At 44.0% G+C, this 20186-nt stretch overlaps 1 protein-coding gene across 1 annotated transcript in view; it reads left to right on the top strand.

The window, feature by feature from the left end:
- Positions 1-20186, top strand: part of CNTNAP2 (contactin associated protein 2) — a 2027980-nt gene that overhangs the window by 1777498 nt on the left and 230296 nt on the right. The window contains exon 16 of the mRNA XM_073899330.1: positions 15881-16051. Coding sequence (XP_073755431.1) covers positions 15881-16051 — 171 coding nt within the window. The remainder of the gene's footprint in view (positions 1-15880; positions 16052-20186) is intronic.

Genomic DNA, 20186 nt, shown 5'->3' on the forward strand with positions numbered 1-20186 from the left:
TCTTAGTCTCTCAAATGGGGCAATTCTTCCGATTTCTACAAGAACCTGTGCTGTGAAGGCAAGAAAAACCTTAAATGACTTATCCTCATTAAGTATTGGAGCAGAAATCTCAACCAATGAGTCAAAGAGCTCCCCTCCTGGGAAAGATCAAGATCTTAGTGCCCCTTGATAGGACTAACATAGTCATTAGCCAACTGAGAAGAGAAAAGAGATTCCCAGCTCAGACAGAGGTCTTGGATGAGTCTAGCCTAGCACCTGACCATCCTTTAACACAGAGCTACTTGGAACTATCAGAGCTGGAGAAGTGTTTCTCCCAGCCAGATCTGTGCTCCGGGACGTAGGTAGAGGGTTGCACACTGAAGATTAATTGTTAAGTGTGACAAATGCCTTTATGAGGTATTACAGCACAAACTCCACTTCGTATGAGAAAATGGGACCCTTCACTCAGGGTCTAACCTGATGTTCAGCCACACGGCACGTTTGCAGGCAACTTTTTTCTGAGTATAGGATGTTGGGAAGTGGAACCACCCCGGGCCAATTTAGAATGATTGGCCTCTTCGGGTGCACATTCCACCTCGGGGCCACAGATCTCTCCGTGTGTCCACGTGCAACCGGGAAATGTGTACTTCAACTCAGTTCAATGTCATTTGAAAAAAATCACAAATGCTTTGACAAGGCATATAAAGCATTAATTAAAATATCGTTAGTATTTTGTCATATGAGATTTTTTTTAATCCACTCTTTCCAAATAACTGCAACAAATATGCCTGAGTTTATCTCATCCCTCCCTCATGTAATAACAAGGCTCGATTTCACCAAGTAGCATCACTGTCTCCGTGTGGAGATTGATCTTCTGAAGCCTTCTTGGTCTGTTCAACTCCATGACCCACAGCTCCCCCACTGGTGGACTCAAGGTGGTTCATCTTGGTCATTCAGTGGTGTTTCCTGAGCACCTACTATGTGCCAAGCAAAGCCTGGGTGCCTGAAACGCAACAAAGGACAAAGCAGACAAAGCACTTGTTTGTGTGGACCTTATAATCCCAGTTCAGGAAAGACAGTCAATTAATAAGTAAATTTAATATATATAGATAGATATGTTAGATAATGATGAATGCTATAAAAATGAAACCAATGGGGGATGACCGAGGATGACTTGAGGTTGGATTTTCCATTCCTTTGAGAAGGTGGCATTGACTCTGAGGAGGTGACTGACTTCCAATTGACTCTAGGAAGAAGAAACCAGTCCTGAGATTGGAACAAGCTTGATAATTTGAAGAACAGAAAGAAGGCTGGGGTAGGGGTGCCTGGGTGGCTCGGCCAGTTAAGTGTCTACCTTCGGCTCCAGTCATGATCCCAGAGACACCCCCCCAACCATGCTGGGCTCCCTGCTCAGTGGGGAGTCTGCTTCTCCCTTGCCCTCTGCTCCTTCCCCTGCTCCTGCTGTCTCTCTCACTTGCTCACTCTCTCAAATAAATAAGTAAAATCTTTAAAAAAAACAAAAAAAAGAAGAAGAAGGCTGGTGTGGCTGGAGCAAGGGAGAGTAGAACAGGGTGATATCAGAGACAGAGACAAAATGATGCGGTCCCTAGATGCTGGATCTTTTATGAAGTTGAGGGCTGTGTGTGATGTACTGTAGGTTCTCAGAGGACACATGAGGTGAAGCGTGATGGTCTTCTCCCCGGAGAGATCCTCTGGATCTTCTTCAGCTGAAATTTGAAGATAAGAATACAGTAGTCTATTCAGGCTCCCTTCAGGTGCCAGGAATCCTCAGCACTGAGCAGGGAGCCTGATGCGGGACTCGATCCCAGGACCCTAGGATCATGATCTGAGCTGAAGGCAGACACCTAACAAACTGAGCCACCCAGGAGCCCCTAAATTATCTTTCATGCTTCTCTAGCTCCATGTTTCTCTATTAGGCTCCCCTCACATTCAAACCATCCCAAGTTCTAACCAAAAACTCCCTTTCCTACAGCCTTGCAGCTTTCATGGACTCTTGTCTCTGCTTCCTCTTCCCTTTCTCTCTTCACACACACACACACACACACACTCATGTACATGAGCGTGTGTATATATGTATCAGGCACAGAGACAACACGCACATATACTTTTGAACAAAATGGAGCCATCATACCCATTTTATCCGGAAAATTGTGTGCCACATAACAATACACAATGGACAATTTGCATAGGTCTGCTTTACTGTTCATGCCACATCGTATTATATTTGCTTAATATACCATAACAGATTTACACATTGCGGTTGTTTTCATTTTTTTTGCTATTAGAAACTCTTTAAAATTTTACAAACCACTGAAGCACCAAACTGCAAAGGTGTGTGCGTGGTGTTCAACTGGAGGTGGAGGGTGGAAGATTAAGGAGAAAGTCAAGTGGATTGAAATCAGCAATAAAGCGACCATTCTCCAATACTAAATGTACTTGAAATTTATTCCCCTGCATCTGTAGGTAAATGTCCTTCTGTTCTTGAAACAATAAATCCCCATAAACTTCCCGTAAAGTTTTGCCGAGGTGAAATGTGATATTGGTTCCATCAGAATCCATTCAGGGCTTTGTTTGTGCACCTTCCGATCTGAATTTTAAAGCCCCTGTTTTTCCTTCGGAGCCCTGGGACTGAGAAAAGGTCAGAATGCACCGTGTTTCAAAGCTGCTGTGCTCTGGGTGGCTGCCAGCCTGCTGCAAATAATTGCTTTCAAAACCCAGATTAAGCCACCATCTCCTCGGTCTCAAATTAGCATAACCTCCAGCACCATGCGGTGGTAGTCAACACTGTAACTTTAACTTTTTGTTATATTCTAAAGTCCCTTTTAGAAATACTGAGATTCCCAAACGGTTCGATTCTGAACAGGTAGTCTTTGCTTTCAGTAACCCCAAAGGCAAGACCGAGACCCAAACCTCTATTTTACAACTTGAAATCTTGAAGTGGAAGATGTGAAATCCAATCATAAAGTGACATGTCGCACCGAATTGCTCTGTAATAATCTATGCAATATGTCATTAGCCGGGTGTGTACTTCTGCCCCGGAGAGGGAGGGGCACCTGGGCAGCTCCGTCGGTGAAGCGTCTGCCTTTGGTACAGGTCATGATTCCAGGGTCCTGGGATCGAGTCCCACATCGGGCTCCTTGCTCAGCGGGGAGCCTCCTTCTTCCTCTGCCTGTGCTCTCTTTCCCTCTCTGCCAAATAATTAAATAAAATCTTTAAAAAACAACACAACGGAGAGGGAGGCCATGCTATTTGGGGTTGCAGCAGCACCTCCTCATTCAGCGCCGACCTCCTTGGTGGCCAGGCAGCCCCTCCAAGCAGCGTGCGATGCTGTCCGGCCACGCTCAGCTGTGACTTCATGGGGACAGGCTCTTCATGCCAGGCATCTCAGCAGCTGGGCACCCACCACTCCAGCTGTCTGTCCTGCCCTCATACAAATTCCCAGACTCCTTTGAAGTAAAACTGTTCTAAATCAACATAGCAGATGCCATTTGCCCTCACTTTATTATTTGTCGTGATTCTGTGACACAATGTTATCAACTTCCAGCTGGTCCCTCACAGTCTCAGACCAATGGGTGTCCTTGGCAATCAACTTGAATCCTCTTACAAGCCTTACCCGGGGGCGATCACAACCAAAGCTGTGTCAATGCACCCAGCTTCACACCACCAAAACCACAAGGGATCACGATAACAAATGGAATCATGCCTTCAGTGTGCTCATTATATCCCGAAAATCTGAACATCTCTTTCGGCTTTGATGCATTATTTACTTTTACACAGGAAATTATTTTCACTTGGCCACCGAATGGAATTGTTTTCAGGCTCTCTTTCAACTGCTTTCCCTTTTCCTTGAGTATTTGCAAGTTGTTAAGAAACAGCAGCACATTATGTATAAATCCAGGCCATGTCTCTCACCCTCGCACACACAAGAATCTGTCATTTTTCTATGATTAATAATAAATATAGGCCAAGAGAGGTGTTTTTGCCCTTTTAGAGTGCTTTGGTATTTCAAAGTGCTTCTGTATGTTGCCCGTTGCTTTATATCATTACAACAACCCTGTGACGAAGGAATTATGTTTCTAATTTACAAATAAAGAACTGGAGGTTTTAAAAGCTTGCAGCCCCATTTCCCCACCTCCTCTTTGCACCACGGTCTGTTTTCCTGCTTTACTGATCTGCTCCTGGAGACCGTTTGGGGGGCGGGGGACGTGTTAGTTTTCAGTAGGAAAACGACAGTATCTATGAATAGGACATGTGAATCTTTTTATTTCCTGTAATGAAAAGAGCACAAAAAGGAAACTTTGATTTGTGTAACATAATTGTGTGGCTTGTATCAATCCATTACTCTGCCGCGTAGGGCCATTTCCCATGTTCGCATCCACCATTCTGCTGAAATGGGCAGCTTTCCTCCACATTTTACACACCTAATGGATTTTATATAAAATCTGTTTTTCTATGGATGTGAGGCTCTGGGGGGTTCATAGTCTATCAATACGTGAGGCCTGCCTCACACGACAGCATCCCTGCTCTGCACAGCGGCTGAGTATGGCTAACCACCTTGCAGTCTTTTATATTTGTGCTATGACCCTGCTTCCTTGCAATGGGGCCGATGATAAAATGGGAACCGAATGGTATGAGGGCATGCATCACAATTGTAGGGAGAGAGAAAAAGATAAGAGGAAGTAGATAGCAAAGGGAAACATAGTAAAGACAAGGTAACACCCACGGGTCTGGCAGCCCTCAGAACCATTAATGACCACCATGAGTGCACGCTAAAGACCCCCTGGTCTAGAAGAGAGCCGGCGTGTCAGATCTCTGAGAATGGAAATGTTGAATGTGCCTAAAAGTCCAAACAAATAATGCCAAACCAAAAAAAAACAAACAAGAAAAGAAAAGAAAAACTCCCGTCTGAATGGGCTAAATAATTCTTTGATTCAGAAACAGGGGAAGGTAGGTTTTGCAGATGGTCACCAAGGAGTGGTAAGAACTAGTAGTGGGATTATCAATGAATCAGATCTTTTTTAAGAATACTTTTTTTTTTAACTTCCTCAGGAAACACCTATTGAACAAATCTGTGTGTGAGCCTCGATATTACGGGTAGAAAGAAATAGAAAATATAATCTCTGCTCTCTGAAGTTCATAGCCTAGCAGAGGAGAGGAACACATGAAAGTAATTCTAATGATGCAGCAAGTTAAGTGAAATGGTAGATACAGGATGTCACAGGAGCAGGGAGAGGGTGCCGTGCCCTACAGGGGAGGGGTCAGAAGGCCACCTGGAGGTAGTGGCACCTGAATTGGACCTTAATGGGAGAGAAGGAATTAAGCCCGATGCAGTGCGTGAGCAGGGAGAGCCGGGAAGGGCAGGCTGGAGAAAAGGATAGTCCAGAAAGAGGAAACCATGCAAATAGTGACACGGAGTCCACACACAGAATTGTGGGAGGTGGGAAGTCACGGCAGCTGCGTGTGGCTGAGCACACGTCCTGAGGTGAGGGGGAGAGGGAGAAGAGGCTGGAGAAGTAGGCCAACACCTGATATGCCACATCCGGGAGTGTGCAAGGTATTCCACAGGCATTTGGAACCAGGAGAAGTTTTATTCATGCGAGGGAAACTGTCAGCTATGCATTTTGGCAGGATTCCTCTGTTGGCTCTGTAAGGACTGGATTTAAGATACTAGAAGCAGAACCTAAAGTTAGTGTGTCGTCCAGGTGAGTGGAGATGGCCTGAGCCCTGGCATCAGAAGGAACAGAGAGGAGGAGACTTGCCTGTAGAGTATTTCGGAGGTGTGGTTATCCGGCCTTGGGGGTGGGTTGGACGAATGAGTCCCATTTTTTTCTGGTTTGAGTGGCAGAGTGGGAACAGCTCCGAAGTGGAGAATACTGGAGATAGAGTTAATTTGGAAGAAATATATGTTCACTTTCAGTCATTTAGAGTTTGAGGTACTTGTAGGTCAAAGCAAAGCTGTCTAGTAAGAAACCCATATGTTAATCTTGAACTCACAGTAGCGATCTGTGTACATAAATTTCAGAATCACTGATCTCCGGTTAGCACTTGAAATCATGAAAGGAAGTGACGACCTCACATTGCCCAGGAAGAGAAAGAAAAGCAGATTTATCCCTGGGACTGCCATGCAAGCATTGAAAATTTAGGCAGTCCCTGGAGCAGCTCTCCCATGGCACTTCTGTGTACTACATTGCTTGTTAAATATGTTTAACTTCAACCTGCATGTAGTGATATAAATTTGTCCTACAACCTCCAGATACAACAGTCTTACTCTTGCTAACGCAAACAGATCTTCCTCCAGGCCTTTGTTCACCGGGGTAGGAGACATTCGGGCTTGCTATCCCCTCCTTCTTTGGAATCGATCACCCAGAAACCTTTAGAGTTTACCCAAGACAGAAATTTGAATGAAGAGCAGGGAGCACAGATATTTCCATTTCAAAACTAGTTCATTTCTCCACTTCTGGTGAATAATTTTTACCTTTGCATCCCATTATACTTAAGATGACTAGTGTACCTAATTAGGCATCACTAATAGTCCCAATAAAGAAAGTTTGAGGAAATTTAGGGATCTAACATGGAGACTATGGAGAGTTTTAGACCTGCTCCCCGTCTCCAAATATCTGACTACACACAACTGTTTCAAGCATTCAAAATAAAATAAAATTACCTCTTTAGTACCACTGTGTTTATATGCACCATTGACAGATTCAATGTGTGAGTTCCCATGACTGATCAGGAACAAGCTTGTTTCATCACATCCCCCCGTAATCAGGCCACTGGTCTGCTCACAGCAGGTGCAGAAAGCACCGTGACCTTCACGTTTCACTATTATATTCTCTTTCTCTGTGGGACCCCAATCCCATTCTTGCCCAAAGCCACCAAATCCCAGAGAGACGCAGGATGAAAGATTTATTACATTGTTGACCCCGCCCACAAGCCCTGTATGTTGTAGCAACAGAAAAGGCCGGCTGGTGAGGGTGACACCTTGCAAGTCAATGACATTTTAACTTGGAGCCCTTCATTTTGAAGTTGAGCTTGCCCTATAAAATCAGGCTGGGAGCTGAGAAAAGCTACTTTTACCTTTCCTGAATGTACAAAATGGTTTAATTAAGGAAGTCATTTTTTTTTCCTACCCATAAGGACACCTCTACAAATAGACTCAAATCTACATGCAAATGAAGCCATCTGGCTTATTGTTGTAAATAGCACCCAGCCCCTGGTAAACAATAGAAGGCTCATGGCATAACTCACAGAGAACCCAAATTTCTAACCTCGAGGTCACTAAAAATTTTTAGAGTAATTAGTCTCCTCAGAGCTCGTATTTATATTCAAAATCGCTTGCCACTTAAAGCAAAAGCTATAGTTATGCTTCTCAGTGTGGTCCCAGGACTGGGCCACTGGATGGATCTGAGGAAATTGCTGGACCTGAGAGCCAGTGGCGTTCGGACCACACCGGCAGCCATGGCCTTACCAGACCACAGCCCACGGCTGGAGAGCCCACGTGCAGTCTCCTTCCTCCGTGTTGGGCAAATGCTGAGTCTCTCTTTTCCTCGTTACCCATCTCCTTACGGAGGAGGCAGGAAGAATGCCTGCAGGTATCTCGGGCACACCTTTGTTCAAATGAGATTATCTATGGATTATCTACTTTCTTAGATGCTCCTCCATCCTTTTGTTCATCAGATTTTTGTTCAATGGCTGCTCTACAAAATAATATATCACATTCCCAAGGCTCACGGTGACTCCCGTTTGTGTGTCCTGAAGGAATTTTTTAAGGCAGTAAGGAGACGAAGAAACGGGGAGCACACAGTTTTGAAAGCCAGTAAAAGTGGGGAGCAGAAGGGTGCAAAGAAAACGGGCCGAAGGGCAGACATGGGTCTGAGTCTGAGATGAGCCACCTGGCAGGAGAAGTCAGCATCGGAGGTTGGTTGGGGGCAGTTTGCTGCTCCCCCTTAAAGAATTCACCCACGGGGTAAGGAAGGCTCAGGAGGGGCCTCAGGGTTTGCTGAAAAGCTCTGTACCTGTCTAAGGAAGAGAGGCTCCTTTCCCATCCTCCCCCACTCCTTGGCCGAGCCCTCAGACAGTGACTGCACGTGACACCAAAGCCGTCGGACGTCGTGATTAACGTCATCTTGGTGGTAGTAACAGCAGTAACAACGTGTTGACCACTTCCGTTGTGCTCAGCACCCTGCTAAACCCATTTCTTCTGTGATTATCTTCTGTGATTCTCAACACCCAATAAGAGAGGTTCCATTGTTAATTCCATTGTACAAATGAGGGAATTGAGATTAAGGAAGATCAAGAAACCGGTTGCAAGTCACCCAGTAGGGGTGGGTGACAGAGCCAGACTCTGACTCTGGAGCCTCTGTGTGGGCCAGCACGCGGCAGCTTCACCGAGTGACACGCCAGAGCAGCCCCCATGAGGTCACTTACTGTCACCCCACCACTCTCTCCACTCTGCCTCCACAGCACTCCCTGCTCTTGGCGACCACCACCGTCACAGGGGGACCCCCAGCATGTCACATGTTCAGGTGCTCCCTCCCTCCCTTCCTTCAGCGAACTCCCACAGGTTCAGGAATGGGAGTGGGCAGAAGGCTCCATGAGGATGAGGCTCACAGAGGATGGGTTGGAAGTCTGTGTAGCGTTAGCTACACCCCTAGGTCACATTCTCCAGTCACACCATTGGCTCTCCTGTTCTACCTAAGCAGGAGGTCAGAGGTTTACCCTCCAGACAGCAGGCACCAAAGGAAAAAAAGGCAAAACTCCTCCATTAAAACAGAAGAAAAACATGGAAATCTACTATGAACCCCCTCAGCCTCTTTCCTCTGAGCAACCAGAACATTGACCACCACATATATATTCCTCATGAGAAAGTTGGAAGATTCTTCTCTCAAGGAATCGAATGATCTATGTCCAAATAAAGGTCACAGATACTCACATTTATGGGGGCCCTTTGATGAGAGAGGGAGCTCTCCACATTGTAGTGAAGCCCAGTCATCAATAAACCCACCACCACCCCCAGATCCACACACTCAAGAGTTCGGTCCACTTGCTAGTACTTCACTGGTCTATATGAAAGGAAAGGGAAGACTCACCAACCATTGAAGGTGATGTCGGGGACTTCATGAAGGAAGGAGTCCAACTAACAACACAGCAGGGAAGGGAATCTCAGAAGAAACAGATAATGCAGAAAGCAGAAGAAAACTTTTTAAAATGAAATTAATTTTCTCAGATTAGAGAAGATACTGCATCAAAAACTAGTAACAACAGTAATCATAACAAACAACCTAGAACAGAATGCTATAGAAAGGGGAACTATCTGAGAACAAGAAATAATACTTGGAGATTACAGATGTAATTGCTGAAATAAAAACACAATAGCAATGTCGAAAATAAAGCTGAAGGAGTGTCCAACAAAGCAGAGCACAAAGAACAAAGATCTAAATTAGGAGTGCAAAGGAGTAGGAGAAATAAAGATAAATATAAAACTAATAGGTATGTGAGAAAGAAGGATTGGAAAAATTAAAGTCCCAGGCCTGATGTGGGGAAGAGATCCAGACCAAGGCAGTCGTATGAAGTTTCATTTAAGGGAGTGAAATATCCTGACAGTTTCCAGAGAGAAAAAGGTACAAATTATGTAGGAGAGGAAAAAGTTGTCCTCAACCCTCTTAGGGTCCCTGGCTGGATCTAAAAATTAAACTGACAAAGACAGATTAACAGGAGAAAAGCATACAAATTTATTTAAAAGAAGTTGTACATGATACGGAGCCTTCATAAAGAAATGGTTAAACCTGAGTGTTTCTGTATTAGATTTGTTACGTAGTAGAAAGTCATGGAAAGACATTATGGGACCATACATGAACTACGTGTAATAAGCTGGGGGAAACTCAGCAAGTCTGTTCTGATTCCTCTCAGGTCCCTTTGTCTTTTGAGATGAGGGTGCTCCTTTCCTCACGTGAGGGTCTATGACCTGTTTCAGGGGAAGGTCAGAGAGTCCTTCCTGCACCTGCCATTTCTTATGTTCCTTCAGCTTAAAATATTCAATATACTAAGGTGCCATATTTGGGGGAGCATGTCCTGAACCCCATCAGTTACATACAAGGTGTAGTAATCAGAAAACATTAGCTTTCTCAATAACCACACAGAGACCTTGAAGATAATGAAGAAATGCCTTTTAAAATTCCATGGCAGAATAATTTTCTGGAGTGTTCCAATTAGGTGTGAGAGTAGAATAATGACTCTTCAGAAAAGCAAGGATTTAGAAGGTTGACCTCCTACATTCCTTTCCTGAAAAAGCTACAAGAGAATGTGCCTGTGGAAATGAGGGTGTAGACCCAGAAAGAGGGGCCACCCAAAGTCATGGGGTCCAGAAATTTGGGCATTTCATACTGAAGAGTATCATAAGGACAGCCTGCAGTAATGGCAAGAGACAGGTCTCAGGACCAGAGCTGTGCATCAACCCTGAGAAGGGCCAGCCCACGGGGCAACAAGAAGACAGAGGCTCTAGAAGGCACCTCTGAGGGACAAAAAGAGGGGCTGCTAGATTACCTGGTGTGTGTCATGTTGGGAGCATTTCTGGGAAGAGTTTTACAGATATGTTGAAGAATTTGGAGAGAATTTATGACGGGTACAAAGAAAACCAAGCCAATGAGAAAATAGGTAATTACTGATTCAAGAGAAACAAAAAAATTGTACACATAAAATATAATTAGATTTTACTAGTTGACTCATTAGTGAATAATACATAGTTCTAAAAATGTAAATATTGAATTTCAGTATAACCAAAAATCTGTGAGTTTGCTAGTTTGGGAGAATATGGAGAATGGGCATAAGGAGAGGGGGTCCTAAAAATGCTCAGCCTTCATCTTACATTCAGGAAAGTCAATCAAGTATATCTACAACGCATAAATTAATACATAGCGACATGTATATTTTAGAAATACAATGATATGAAAGAGTTAAAGTGTAGGAGTTGTTGCTAAGAAATTGGGTTGGGATGGAAGGGGCGGAGCAGAGAGTTGCATTTTGTTCTGCTCTTCGTAGCACCACAGCACTATTAAAACTATGTACCTGTAATACTTGGTTAGAGATTAAAACTAGGCTTCAAACTAATTGCTGCTGTCGAGCTAAAAAAAAAAAAAAGGTAAATTGAGGCAAGCTCAAAATTGTCAAAAAGATGAGTTTATTTGGGAATAGCAGAGGAACTGCTATTTGGGACACGCAGACCATAGCAAGCTCTGGGCATCTGTTGAGGGTTTGGGGAAGGCTGTGTTTATGGGCAGGGGTTGGAGAGAAGAGGGAGTTCATTTCGGTCTGTTAAAATAAAAAACAAGCAGAGGCCAGCTGTGAAAATTCCCCAAGCAGACAAAACCAGTCCAGTCAGACAAACAAAGCTTATTTTTCAAGACCAATGCAACCCAGGTCATTTCTTGTTCATGCCTCTGGAAACCGTAAGCAAAAATGTCCTGAGACTGTTACGAGATAGCCCCCGACCAACTCCTTATCATTTAAGAAAATCCCAACATTGTCAGATTTCTGTAAATCAGGCATTTATGGGAAATCAGTCTGTCAGTCCTTACGTTTTCTTTTCCTGAGGGCACATGGCTGAGATTTTCCATTTTTTACCCTCCAGTTCCAATCTTAGATTGAAGTTCTTTAACACTGTCCAACAGAAAATATCCTTGGAAAATCTGAAGTCAGAATCCCATGCCAAATAATCATTGGTGAGTTTGAAGTAAATGGCTGTTAAAGAATTTGGATGAACATATGGCGCAGCACTTTCTACTAACGATGCACTAAGGTTTGCAGGGATGAAAAACGTCAGCAAGGCCTGGTTGGCTGCCCCAGCCCCACTCTCCTGCACTGGCTGGAGATACCTCCCTGGCTTTCCTGCCACAGGAGATGGCCCAGGCCTGGCCCAGAATGTATTTAAAAAGCTTCTCACATGGCCGAGTGGTTTTCCAGCTGGTGGAGCCTGACACCTCACGGCAGCCATGTTGCCCAGTCTTTGATTACTGTTGCGCGGCCCTGGGCTGGTTTCCTGACCCCTTTACCTGCCTCGTTATTCTGTGGCTGCTGACTGGCCCCTCCGGTCTCAGATAGTTATTTCTGTTCTGTTTCACGCTTTCCAACCTTGCCCCCTTTCGCCTGTCCACACCTGCTAAGACACCAGTCCTTGCCATACAGCAAAATCTCTTTATCTCCAGCGTGGTGTTCTCATCCAATGTCACTTTCCCCTCTATAGCCCTGACCTTGATAGCAAGTACAAATTGCAGCTATTTCAATAATCTTAAGGTTATGAGACCATCAGTCTTGCAAATGCATGGCATCGTTTATGAGGTCTGTAGGGAAAAATAGAAATTAAGTCACGGATAAGAAAAATTACAGTGTGCTGGTGAAGGCAGTGTCCAGTTATCAGGAGGTGCTAAAGCAGTGTCAGCTTTTATTTATCTTTATTTAGTATCTTCAGTACTCAGGTTCCCATAAGGTAGATTTTTGTCCCATGAGGACTTTGCATATGGAGTGGAATTGGATATAACCGCAAGGGGCAGCTATTCACTTATTCACGGATTTAATAATTATTGAGTACTTACTATGTTCTGGGGCCAAAGGTTACAGAGATGGAATGGTTTGCTCCTAGCTTTCAAGGAGCTTATGGTCAGTTGGTAACAATATAAACAATAATAATGCTATAAGCCCCTTGCATCATGAAGCACAATGAGCACTAGGAAAAAAAAAAAAAGCACTTGTGTTATTTTGTTATAACCAAAAATCCCAGGGACTGGGCCACAGACTCACCAGAACAGCCTCACAGAAGTTTATCGGGGTCTGGAGCAGTGGCACCCAAACTTTCTTATTGTCTACCCTGCCCGTCAAAACCTCCGCACCCGCATCCCTGTACGCACGTTTACTTACCGATTCTGTCATGTACCACTAAGTAGAATTTCTGATGTGCTTGGCTCGTGCCCCATGGCTCTCCTTCAGCACCTGAAGGTGTAGACACCTCAGCTCTGACACCCCCAGTTAGGTCCCGAGAGAGTCCTCACTGCTGCCAATCAATAATCTGGACTGAGTCCGTTCATCCAGAGACTCGGGACATACAACAAGTGACAACTCCAAAGACATCACGAGAGAACCCAGACATGTCCGGGAGGGTGACTAGTAACCACCGTTTGCACAAAGCTCAATTTCCCTGTGAATATGTCTATTCAAAAGGCCACATTAGTTCGAAGTTGCTTAGTGAGCATAGAATTAGAACAAATGGAATGGTGGTCTGAAGGGATCTTTCATCAAACTGGATGAACTGATTGAACTGCCCTTCTCCTCTCTGGGGATATTTCTGTCTGAATAACCAGCGCTGGACCTCAAATAAATACTGACAAGTTTTACTTTTAGCGTTCCTTTTTCTAGAATCATTTTAGACAACTGCCCTTCTGTTAATACATCACCACCTCAGAAAATGGGAATGCACTTGATTGGAATGAAACTTTAAAATGTTAATTACATTCACATCCTGGGGATTCAGCCTAAAGAGACAGAATTGCTTTGCTTTAGGCTGAAGCATGACTGAGGGATTCTGAGCCTTGGAGGCCCCTCGGCTCCTCGGTTGTAAGAGGACTCTCGTCCAGTTAGGGTGAGCTGCATCCTGCTGGCCCTGGGGACTGGGCTTCATTCCTCCCAGAACTCTGGTTGGTGGGAGGGCTGCAACTTCTAGTTTGATTGAGGTTTTTATCTTGAGAGACCTTCATTCTCAGTCAGCAGGTAAAGGTGAGCCCAAAGCCCCCTCGCAGTAAATTCAGCCACATCTTGAGTCAGGAAGAGCCTTCGGCCCTCAGATGATAGCAACTTACACCATAATTACAATTCTTTCTTTTCAGGTATTATTCTAACCAATATCATACCATAATCTTGTTCCCAAGAGGAAACTAGTCTATTTTGCTCCTGATGAAAGCTATGATATTGCAATAAAAAAAATAGCTCAAAACTGCACTAAGACTTTTGGGACCCCTGAAATAATAGGTTCGACCACCACCAACACTGTTTTACCTTAATGAAAATATTTACAAACATATTTTGCCCTGGCTTACTGGTTCTAAACTGCCATTCACTTATCTAGATGTCACTATATCCTAGATGTCTCTAACAACTAAAACAAATAACACGACTTAAATAGGAGGGTATTTAAATATCTCATATAGTAACAACATTCTATATTTAATTTAAAATTATGGTTTAAGAATAGCTGTACCAACACAAAAATAATTTTATTTAAGAATAGCAGTTGAACTTAATATCATATATGTGCAGAATTTGCATGAAAGAAAGGAAAAAAATGTAGTATAAAAATGATTAGAGTGAACTTAATTGATTAATCGTGTTCTTTGAAGGAAAGATGTAGCAAAAACCAGTAAAAAGTAAAAAAAAAAAACACAAACAAACAAAACCTCAGATGTTAGAAGAAAATTTTCCACAGACAATTTCCTGACCTAGTAGGGTTTTATTCAGTGATTCATGAATCAGGAAGCATCTAATCTAACAGGGAGAAATTATCTCCAAAGAGCTGTGCAAAGGAAGTAATTTTTCTCGACCAAAGTGAGCAGGAGCAAGAAAGTTGCACTGGGTGTGTGCTGATTGGCAAAAGCGGAGTTACTTCCCTTGTGTGCGGCAAAGAGGAGGCTTGGAGCCCAGTCGGGTAATGTGTGCTGAGTAGACAAAAGCCAATTGGTTGACTTGAGCCTTCTTTTCTGGGAGAGCAGGGCGTTGAAACTTCGTTAAGTTTTGGTTTGCCACCATGGGGCTTAGCATGAGTGACTCCATCTTGGACCTAATCTGGTGATGTTAACATGGGTGTAGTATTACAAGGAAAGGCTTTAGTAGCTATTTTAAAGCATGCTTATGTATTTTAGTCCTTAGCCATGTTAGTAAACATACTCAGAAATGTGCACATTCAAAAGGAATTTCTCCCCTGGAGATAAAGTCAAGAGTCAGCTCCTGGTTGTATTGAATTCTTGGCCCATCTGTTCTAATGGAATATGAGTCATATAGCTTAGATGGGGGTTTTTATTTTGTCCTGTAAACTGCTTTTCTCCTGGGGACACTGGCTACAATCAAGTGAAGGCGGGAGGAGTATACAGCTGTGTCTTCCCCATGAGTTCAGGGATAGAGGCTGATGGAGAGCCCATAGGTAGGCTCAGCTCAGCACTCCCCACCCCCTCACCTGAAATCCCCAGGAAGGAAGAAGTTGGCGGGGGAGACATTCCCTTTACAGCAACTAGCCTGTGGAGGTTTGGAATGGGAGGGGTGGGAAAATGTTGGCCTTGCCTGGTCATCCCGCCTTCTCACCAGCTCCTTGCTTCCCAGGGCTCCCCCCACCCCCCACACTATATTCCCACAACACCTATACCCAGTGTCTGAGCAGGCGCTGGCTATTCAAAGACAAAGGTGGATGAGAAGCAAGAGCAGAATACCAAAGACCCCATTCCTGTTCTGTCCCTCAAGGTCTAGCCCAGGTGCTTCTTGCACCAAACCTAAGCCACCAGTACATATGCGCGAGTTCAAAACAGCCCCCACCCGCAGATGGTCGTGCCAGGGGTGTCCCTCTGCTTTCTCCTCTACTAGCACTTACTCCCTAGAGTCCCTCCAGGGCTGCTCTTGGTGGGAACCCGAACTCTCGATCATTAATAAAACATTTTCTTACACACACACATAGACCTTGGGGAAAGTAAGAAATAAGTTTGTGGGGATTTTGTGCAGTGATGTGCAGCAGGATATGAGGAAACGAGCTATTGCCAATGGAAACTTGTTAAAACTCAAGAAATGGCTCTCTCTTTCGTTACTCCCATGATCGAGGTACAAATTACCCTGTTTGTTTGTTTTTCTTCTACAGGAAATTATTGGAATGCTGCCTCTTTCCCAAACCCATCATCCTACCTGCACTTCTCTACTTTTCAAGGGGAAACTAGTGCCGACATCTCTTTCTACTTCAAAACATTAATCCCCCGGGGAGTGTTTCTGGAAAATCTGGGCAACACAGATTTCATCAAACTTGAGCTGAAATGTGAGTATAAAGTCTCTGTCAACTCGTGAATAGCCTCTCTTGTCACTTCCAGTGGATCCCGACCCTGATTATGTAGTGTCATTGGATCCAAACATCAGTGGTTGCCTTCATTCCAGAAATGGTGCTGGAAGGTAGATACAGAAACTTGAGAAAGACCTAAGCGCCTCCCCCCGACCCTTGGATTGCTCCCAAGGAAGCAGGCACATTCAGAGAGTCCCATGGGCTATTCAAGGAAGAAGATGAGAGAATAAATTGCTCCCACAACACTGGGGGAAGGTTTGTCTTTAAAGTTTATATATATGTTTCTTTTCCAGGGATTCAGGGTTAAGCGGAGACAGAAGACTGTGTAAAGTGATCAGGAGTAAGACATAAGACGGTGGGAGGAACAATACAAAGGAAAAGAGGGATAATAAAAATTAATGTCTGTATGAGTTAATGAAGCAGTGTAGACACAGCATTGTGTCCTATCTATGTAGAAACTTTCGAGTCTGCAGCTTTCCAGAATAGACCCCAAACCCACACACCCTCTAAAGGGTTCCATTCTGAATCTATTTAGTTAAGGGTACAGAAACTAACATAATCAGAGCGAGAGTAGATGCTGCCCAGCTCAGCTCAGCTCAGCTCAGCTTGCCTTGGATCCCAAAGATCCTCATGAGGTCATGTGGTTCAGGGAATGCCGTCCGTGGAAAGTGGGGGTTCACTGGATGTGAGAGGGGCAGTTCTCATTATTCCAGAGGTATTTTATTCTCGGGGCAGTAGATCAGCTTCCAGAATGTACAGTCCACAAACTCCCAGGTTTGGTGAATATTTGCACGCGTCAGGCTCTCCTGACTGTTCAGACCAAGAAAGAATCAGCACAGATGACAGAACGGATACACAAGTCAAGGCCCCCGTGTCCCTCCACAAGATCTCGGTGCCCCTCCCTCACATCAAAGAGTCTCCTTTCTGCCAGTCTGCGCCGTGTATCTGAGTGCCTGTGTTACTGGGTCTGGTCCCATCAAGATCCCAAACCCATTTCCTGGAAATATCTGATGGAATATTTTTCTCTTTTTGTAGTTGCAATATGCAATGTGGTTTTTTAAAAAGGGACCTCAGGCAGTGTTTTTCTGCCGTGATCATGGGATTCTTTTTGTAAAACAGTGGACTGTGATTAACAGTCTTTGGAAGTCATAGTCTCAGGTCGAAATCCAAGTCCTTGGGTAAATTGCTTCGTCTCTTTGAATCCCAATTTCCTGATCTGTAAAATGGAGGTGGTAATTTGTGGGATCATTATAATAATAGAATATGGATACTCATAAAGCATTTATCTCAGTAAATAGGAGGTATCATGATCATATTCCTGAGGATGCTCGTTATAGATCTAATCTGAGCCAGATCTGATTGAAGGGAAAACAGAATATTCTAGTCCGAGAACTAAAAAGTAAATAGTCAGGGACACCTGGCTGACTCAGCCAGTGGAGCATGTGACTCTTGGTCTTGGGGTTGTAGGTTCAGGCCCCATGTTAGGTGCAGAGATTACTTAAAAATAAAATCTTTAAAAACAAAAAAGTAATTAAAGAGTCATCCTCTATGTGAATTATGGATTGGAATTATTTTAAAAGGATTTTCATTTCCACAGTTAAAATTTATTGATTCAAACTAGTTCCCAGCTTCTACATTGGTTGGATTGTATTTTAGAAATACCTCATGGCAAAAAAGAAAACTGACGATCCATATTTGAGTAATTCTATATGCTTCTATAAAGTTACCTGGTCCTTGTTTTGTAAGCCTGCGCCTGGATTGGAAAGAAGACAAACCAAATATAGACAAGGCAAAGGTTTCTACTTAGCACCTGCATAGTAGAATTTCAGTTATTTCTGATGTTGAAAAATCTTCAGAGATGCTCTCAAAGTTTCCCCAGTCTTTCCATTAGATGAAAACTCTGTGCAGAGGGAGAATGATAGCCTCGTTTTGTCATAGTGTTTCCCCCTGGTAAAGAAGTGTAGGACATTCAGACCAGAGGCTGGCCTCTGCTTGGAGTCCTCCGGAGCTTCTGACAATTACTGAGGGTGGACGAAAGATCCTCCAGTGGCAGAGATATCGAATGCCCATCATGCTAGAGCATCGCCAGTGAGGTTCAAAGGAACCTATGAGAGAAAAGAAGGCAGGTTTATATATTTGAGAAAAAATTCCTCAAAGCAAATAAGAAGCAGTGGTTTCATGAAGAACATGGAGGAAAAAATGGCCAGGTGGAGGCTTGTCACTGCCCCATTTATCACATTGCTCCAGACTCTTCTCTGCAGGATGCACAGGCGGTGGATGGGAGTGGAGCACTCTATCCCCAACCCATCCCTCTCTTGTGTGGCTGAGGCACTCTGCACACCTGTTTTCCTGGCCAGGAAGTTCAGAAAAGATGGCTCCTGAAGTCACACTTGTAAAGACTGTCTCTACTGTTTTCCCCCCCTTTAACTTGGTAGGCTTTCTGATGTCTTTCTGACAGGAATTCAAATTTTGTTTCTCTGCTTGTGTCCCTGAGGAATGTTGTCACAGTTCATGCCTACACAGTTCATGGCTTCCAGAATAACATTTCTGTTAATTAACTACATCGTGCCCTCCTGTCAGGAGTAGAAGATTCTTGACTCTAAGAACAGTGAGTCAGTTACACTAAGTTAATGAGATACCATCAACATCTTACTGTGCAAGTAAAAAAAAAAAACAGGCAGGATAAAATTAGACTGATGTTCCTCCTTAGCATACTTTACAGGTAAAATTTTAGGACTATATTTCACTCACTCTCTGTGTGTGTTCATTCATTCAGTGTTTATTGAGTACCTACAATGTCCCAGATGCTGTGCAAGGTGCAGAGGGAACATAGTCAAAAAACATAGTCATGGCTTCTTTTCCTCAGAGGGAAATCAGAGTTCTTTCTGTTTGTTCTGGAGGGTAGACAAGTAAATCAGTAGTTACGATAATAATAAAAATAGCTCAGCTTTATACAGCCTCACTGTGTCTCCGGCACTGTTCCATGGATTTTTCCTAAATCAACTCACGTTCCTAACCAGCCTTTGAAGTGGGCAAATACCATGAACATCTCTACCTTACAAATGAGGCAACTGAGGCACAGGCCAAGTAAGTTGCCAAGATCACCCAGCGGGGAAGTGGCAGGGCTGGTGCCCGACCCTGAACGCTTTTTGCCTGTCCCAGAGTCATTGCTGTTAACACCAGACCGCACCACCTCCCAGAACACATTGAGGTGGCAGAGAGCCCCGAGGAGGAAGATGGAAACCTGACTGGGAGACAGGAAAAAAGATATCCAAGAATGAAACCCATATTTAAGGGATAGAAGGAAGCAAAATAGCTTGTAGCAGATGAGCAGAGAAGTAGGGAGACAGTGATATCCCAGGGATCAAATGAAGAAAGAATTTCAGAAAGAACAAAAAAAGAGTGGTACTACTGAACCGAGAGGTCACTAAAATGAGGACATAAAGTACCCATGAAGTTTATCATGTAGAGGTCAAAAAGTAAGACCGTGTGGGGTGAGTTGAGGTGGATATGGGGTCAGGGGGCTGTGGTTTTGTTTGTTCTTGCAGCTGTTGTATGTGGTAGAGACCTGAGCTCACCTCTATAGTAAGGAGGAGAGTCTGGCAAACAAGAGGTTAGAGGAATGGGAGAGAGGGACGGTGTGAAGGAGTGAGACCCCCAAGGAGGTGAAAATGAGTGTAATCCAGAATCCAAACATCTAAAGGGGCTGAAAGAAACAGGTCAAAGTAAGGAGGAGAGAATAAGCCACAAACGTGGGGGTCCCTTTCCAAATCAGAAATTATTTTGTGTTTGTTGTTTTATTTGCTTGTGTGTTTGTTAGCATTTTTGAGATGGCAGAGGAATATTGCTTTGAAGATATTTACTAACCACCATGGATAGATCCATTTATTTTTTCAGAGTTACCCCTAGGGAACAACTTGACTTGTCTAGAACCCTTTTCTGGCTAAGACGGTGATCACGACCATGGTCCCATCGTCAGACCACCACTTACTGAGCACCTGCCGGGGCAGAGGCAATGGGTAGACCTTGGAGAGTCTCAGATGAAGACAAGGGAACCCAACATCCTCACCTAATGAAGGAGACAAACACATTGATAACAGTATAGATACATGAC

The sequence above is a fragment of the Callorhinus ursinus genome, unplaced genomic scaffold (genome assembly GCF_003265705.2).
Source record: "Callorhinus ursinus isolate GAN/ISIS: 27379988/994484 unplaced genomic scaffold, GSC_fseal_2.0 scaffold12, whole genome shotgun sequence".
Taxonomy (NCBI): domain Eukaryota; kingdom Metazoa; phylum Chordata; class Mammalia; order Carnivora; family Otariidae; genus Callorhinus; species Callorhinus ursinus.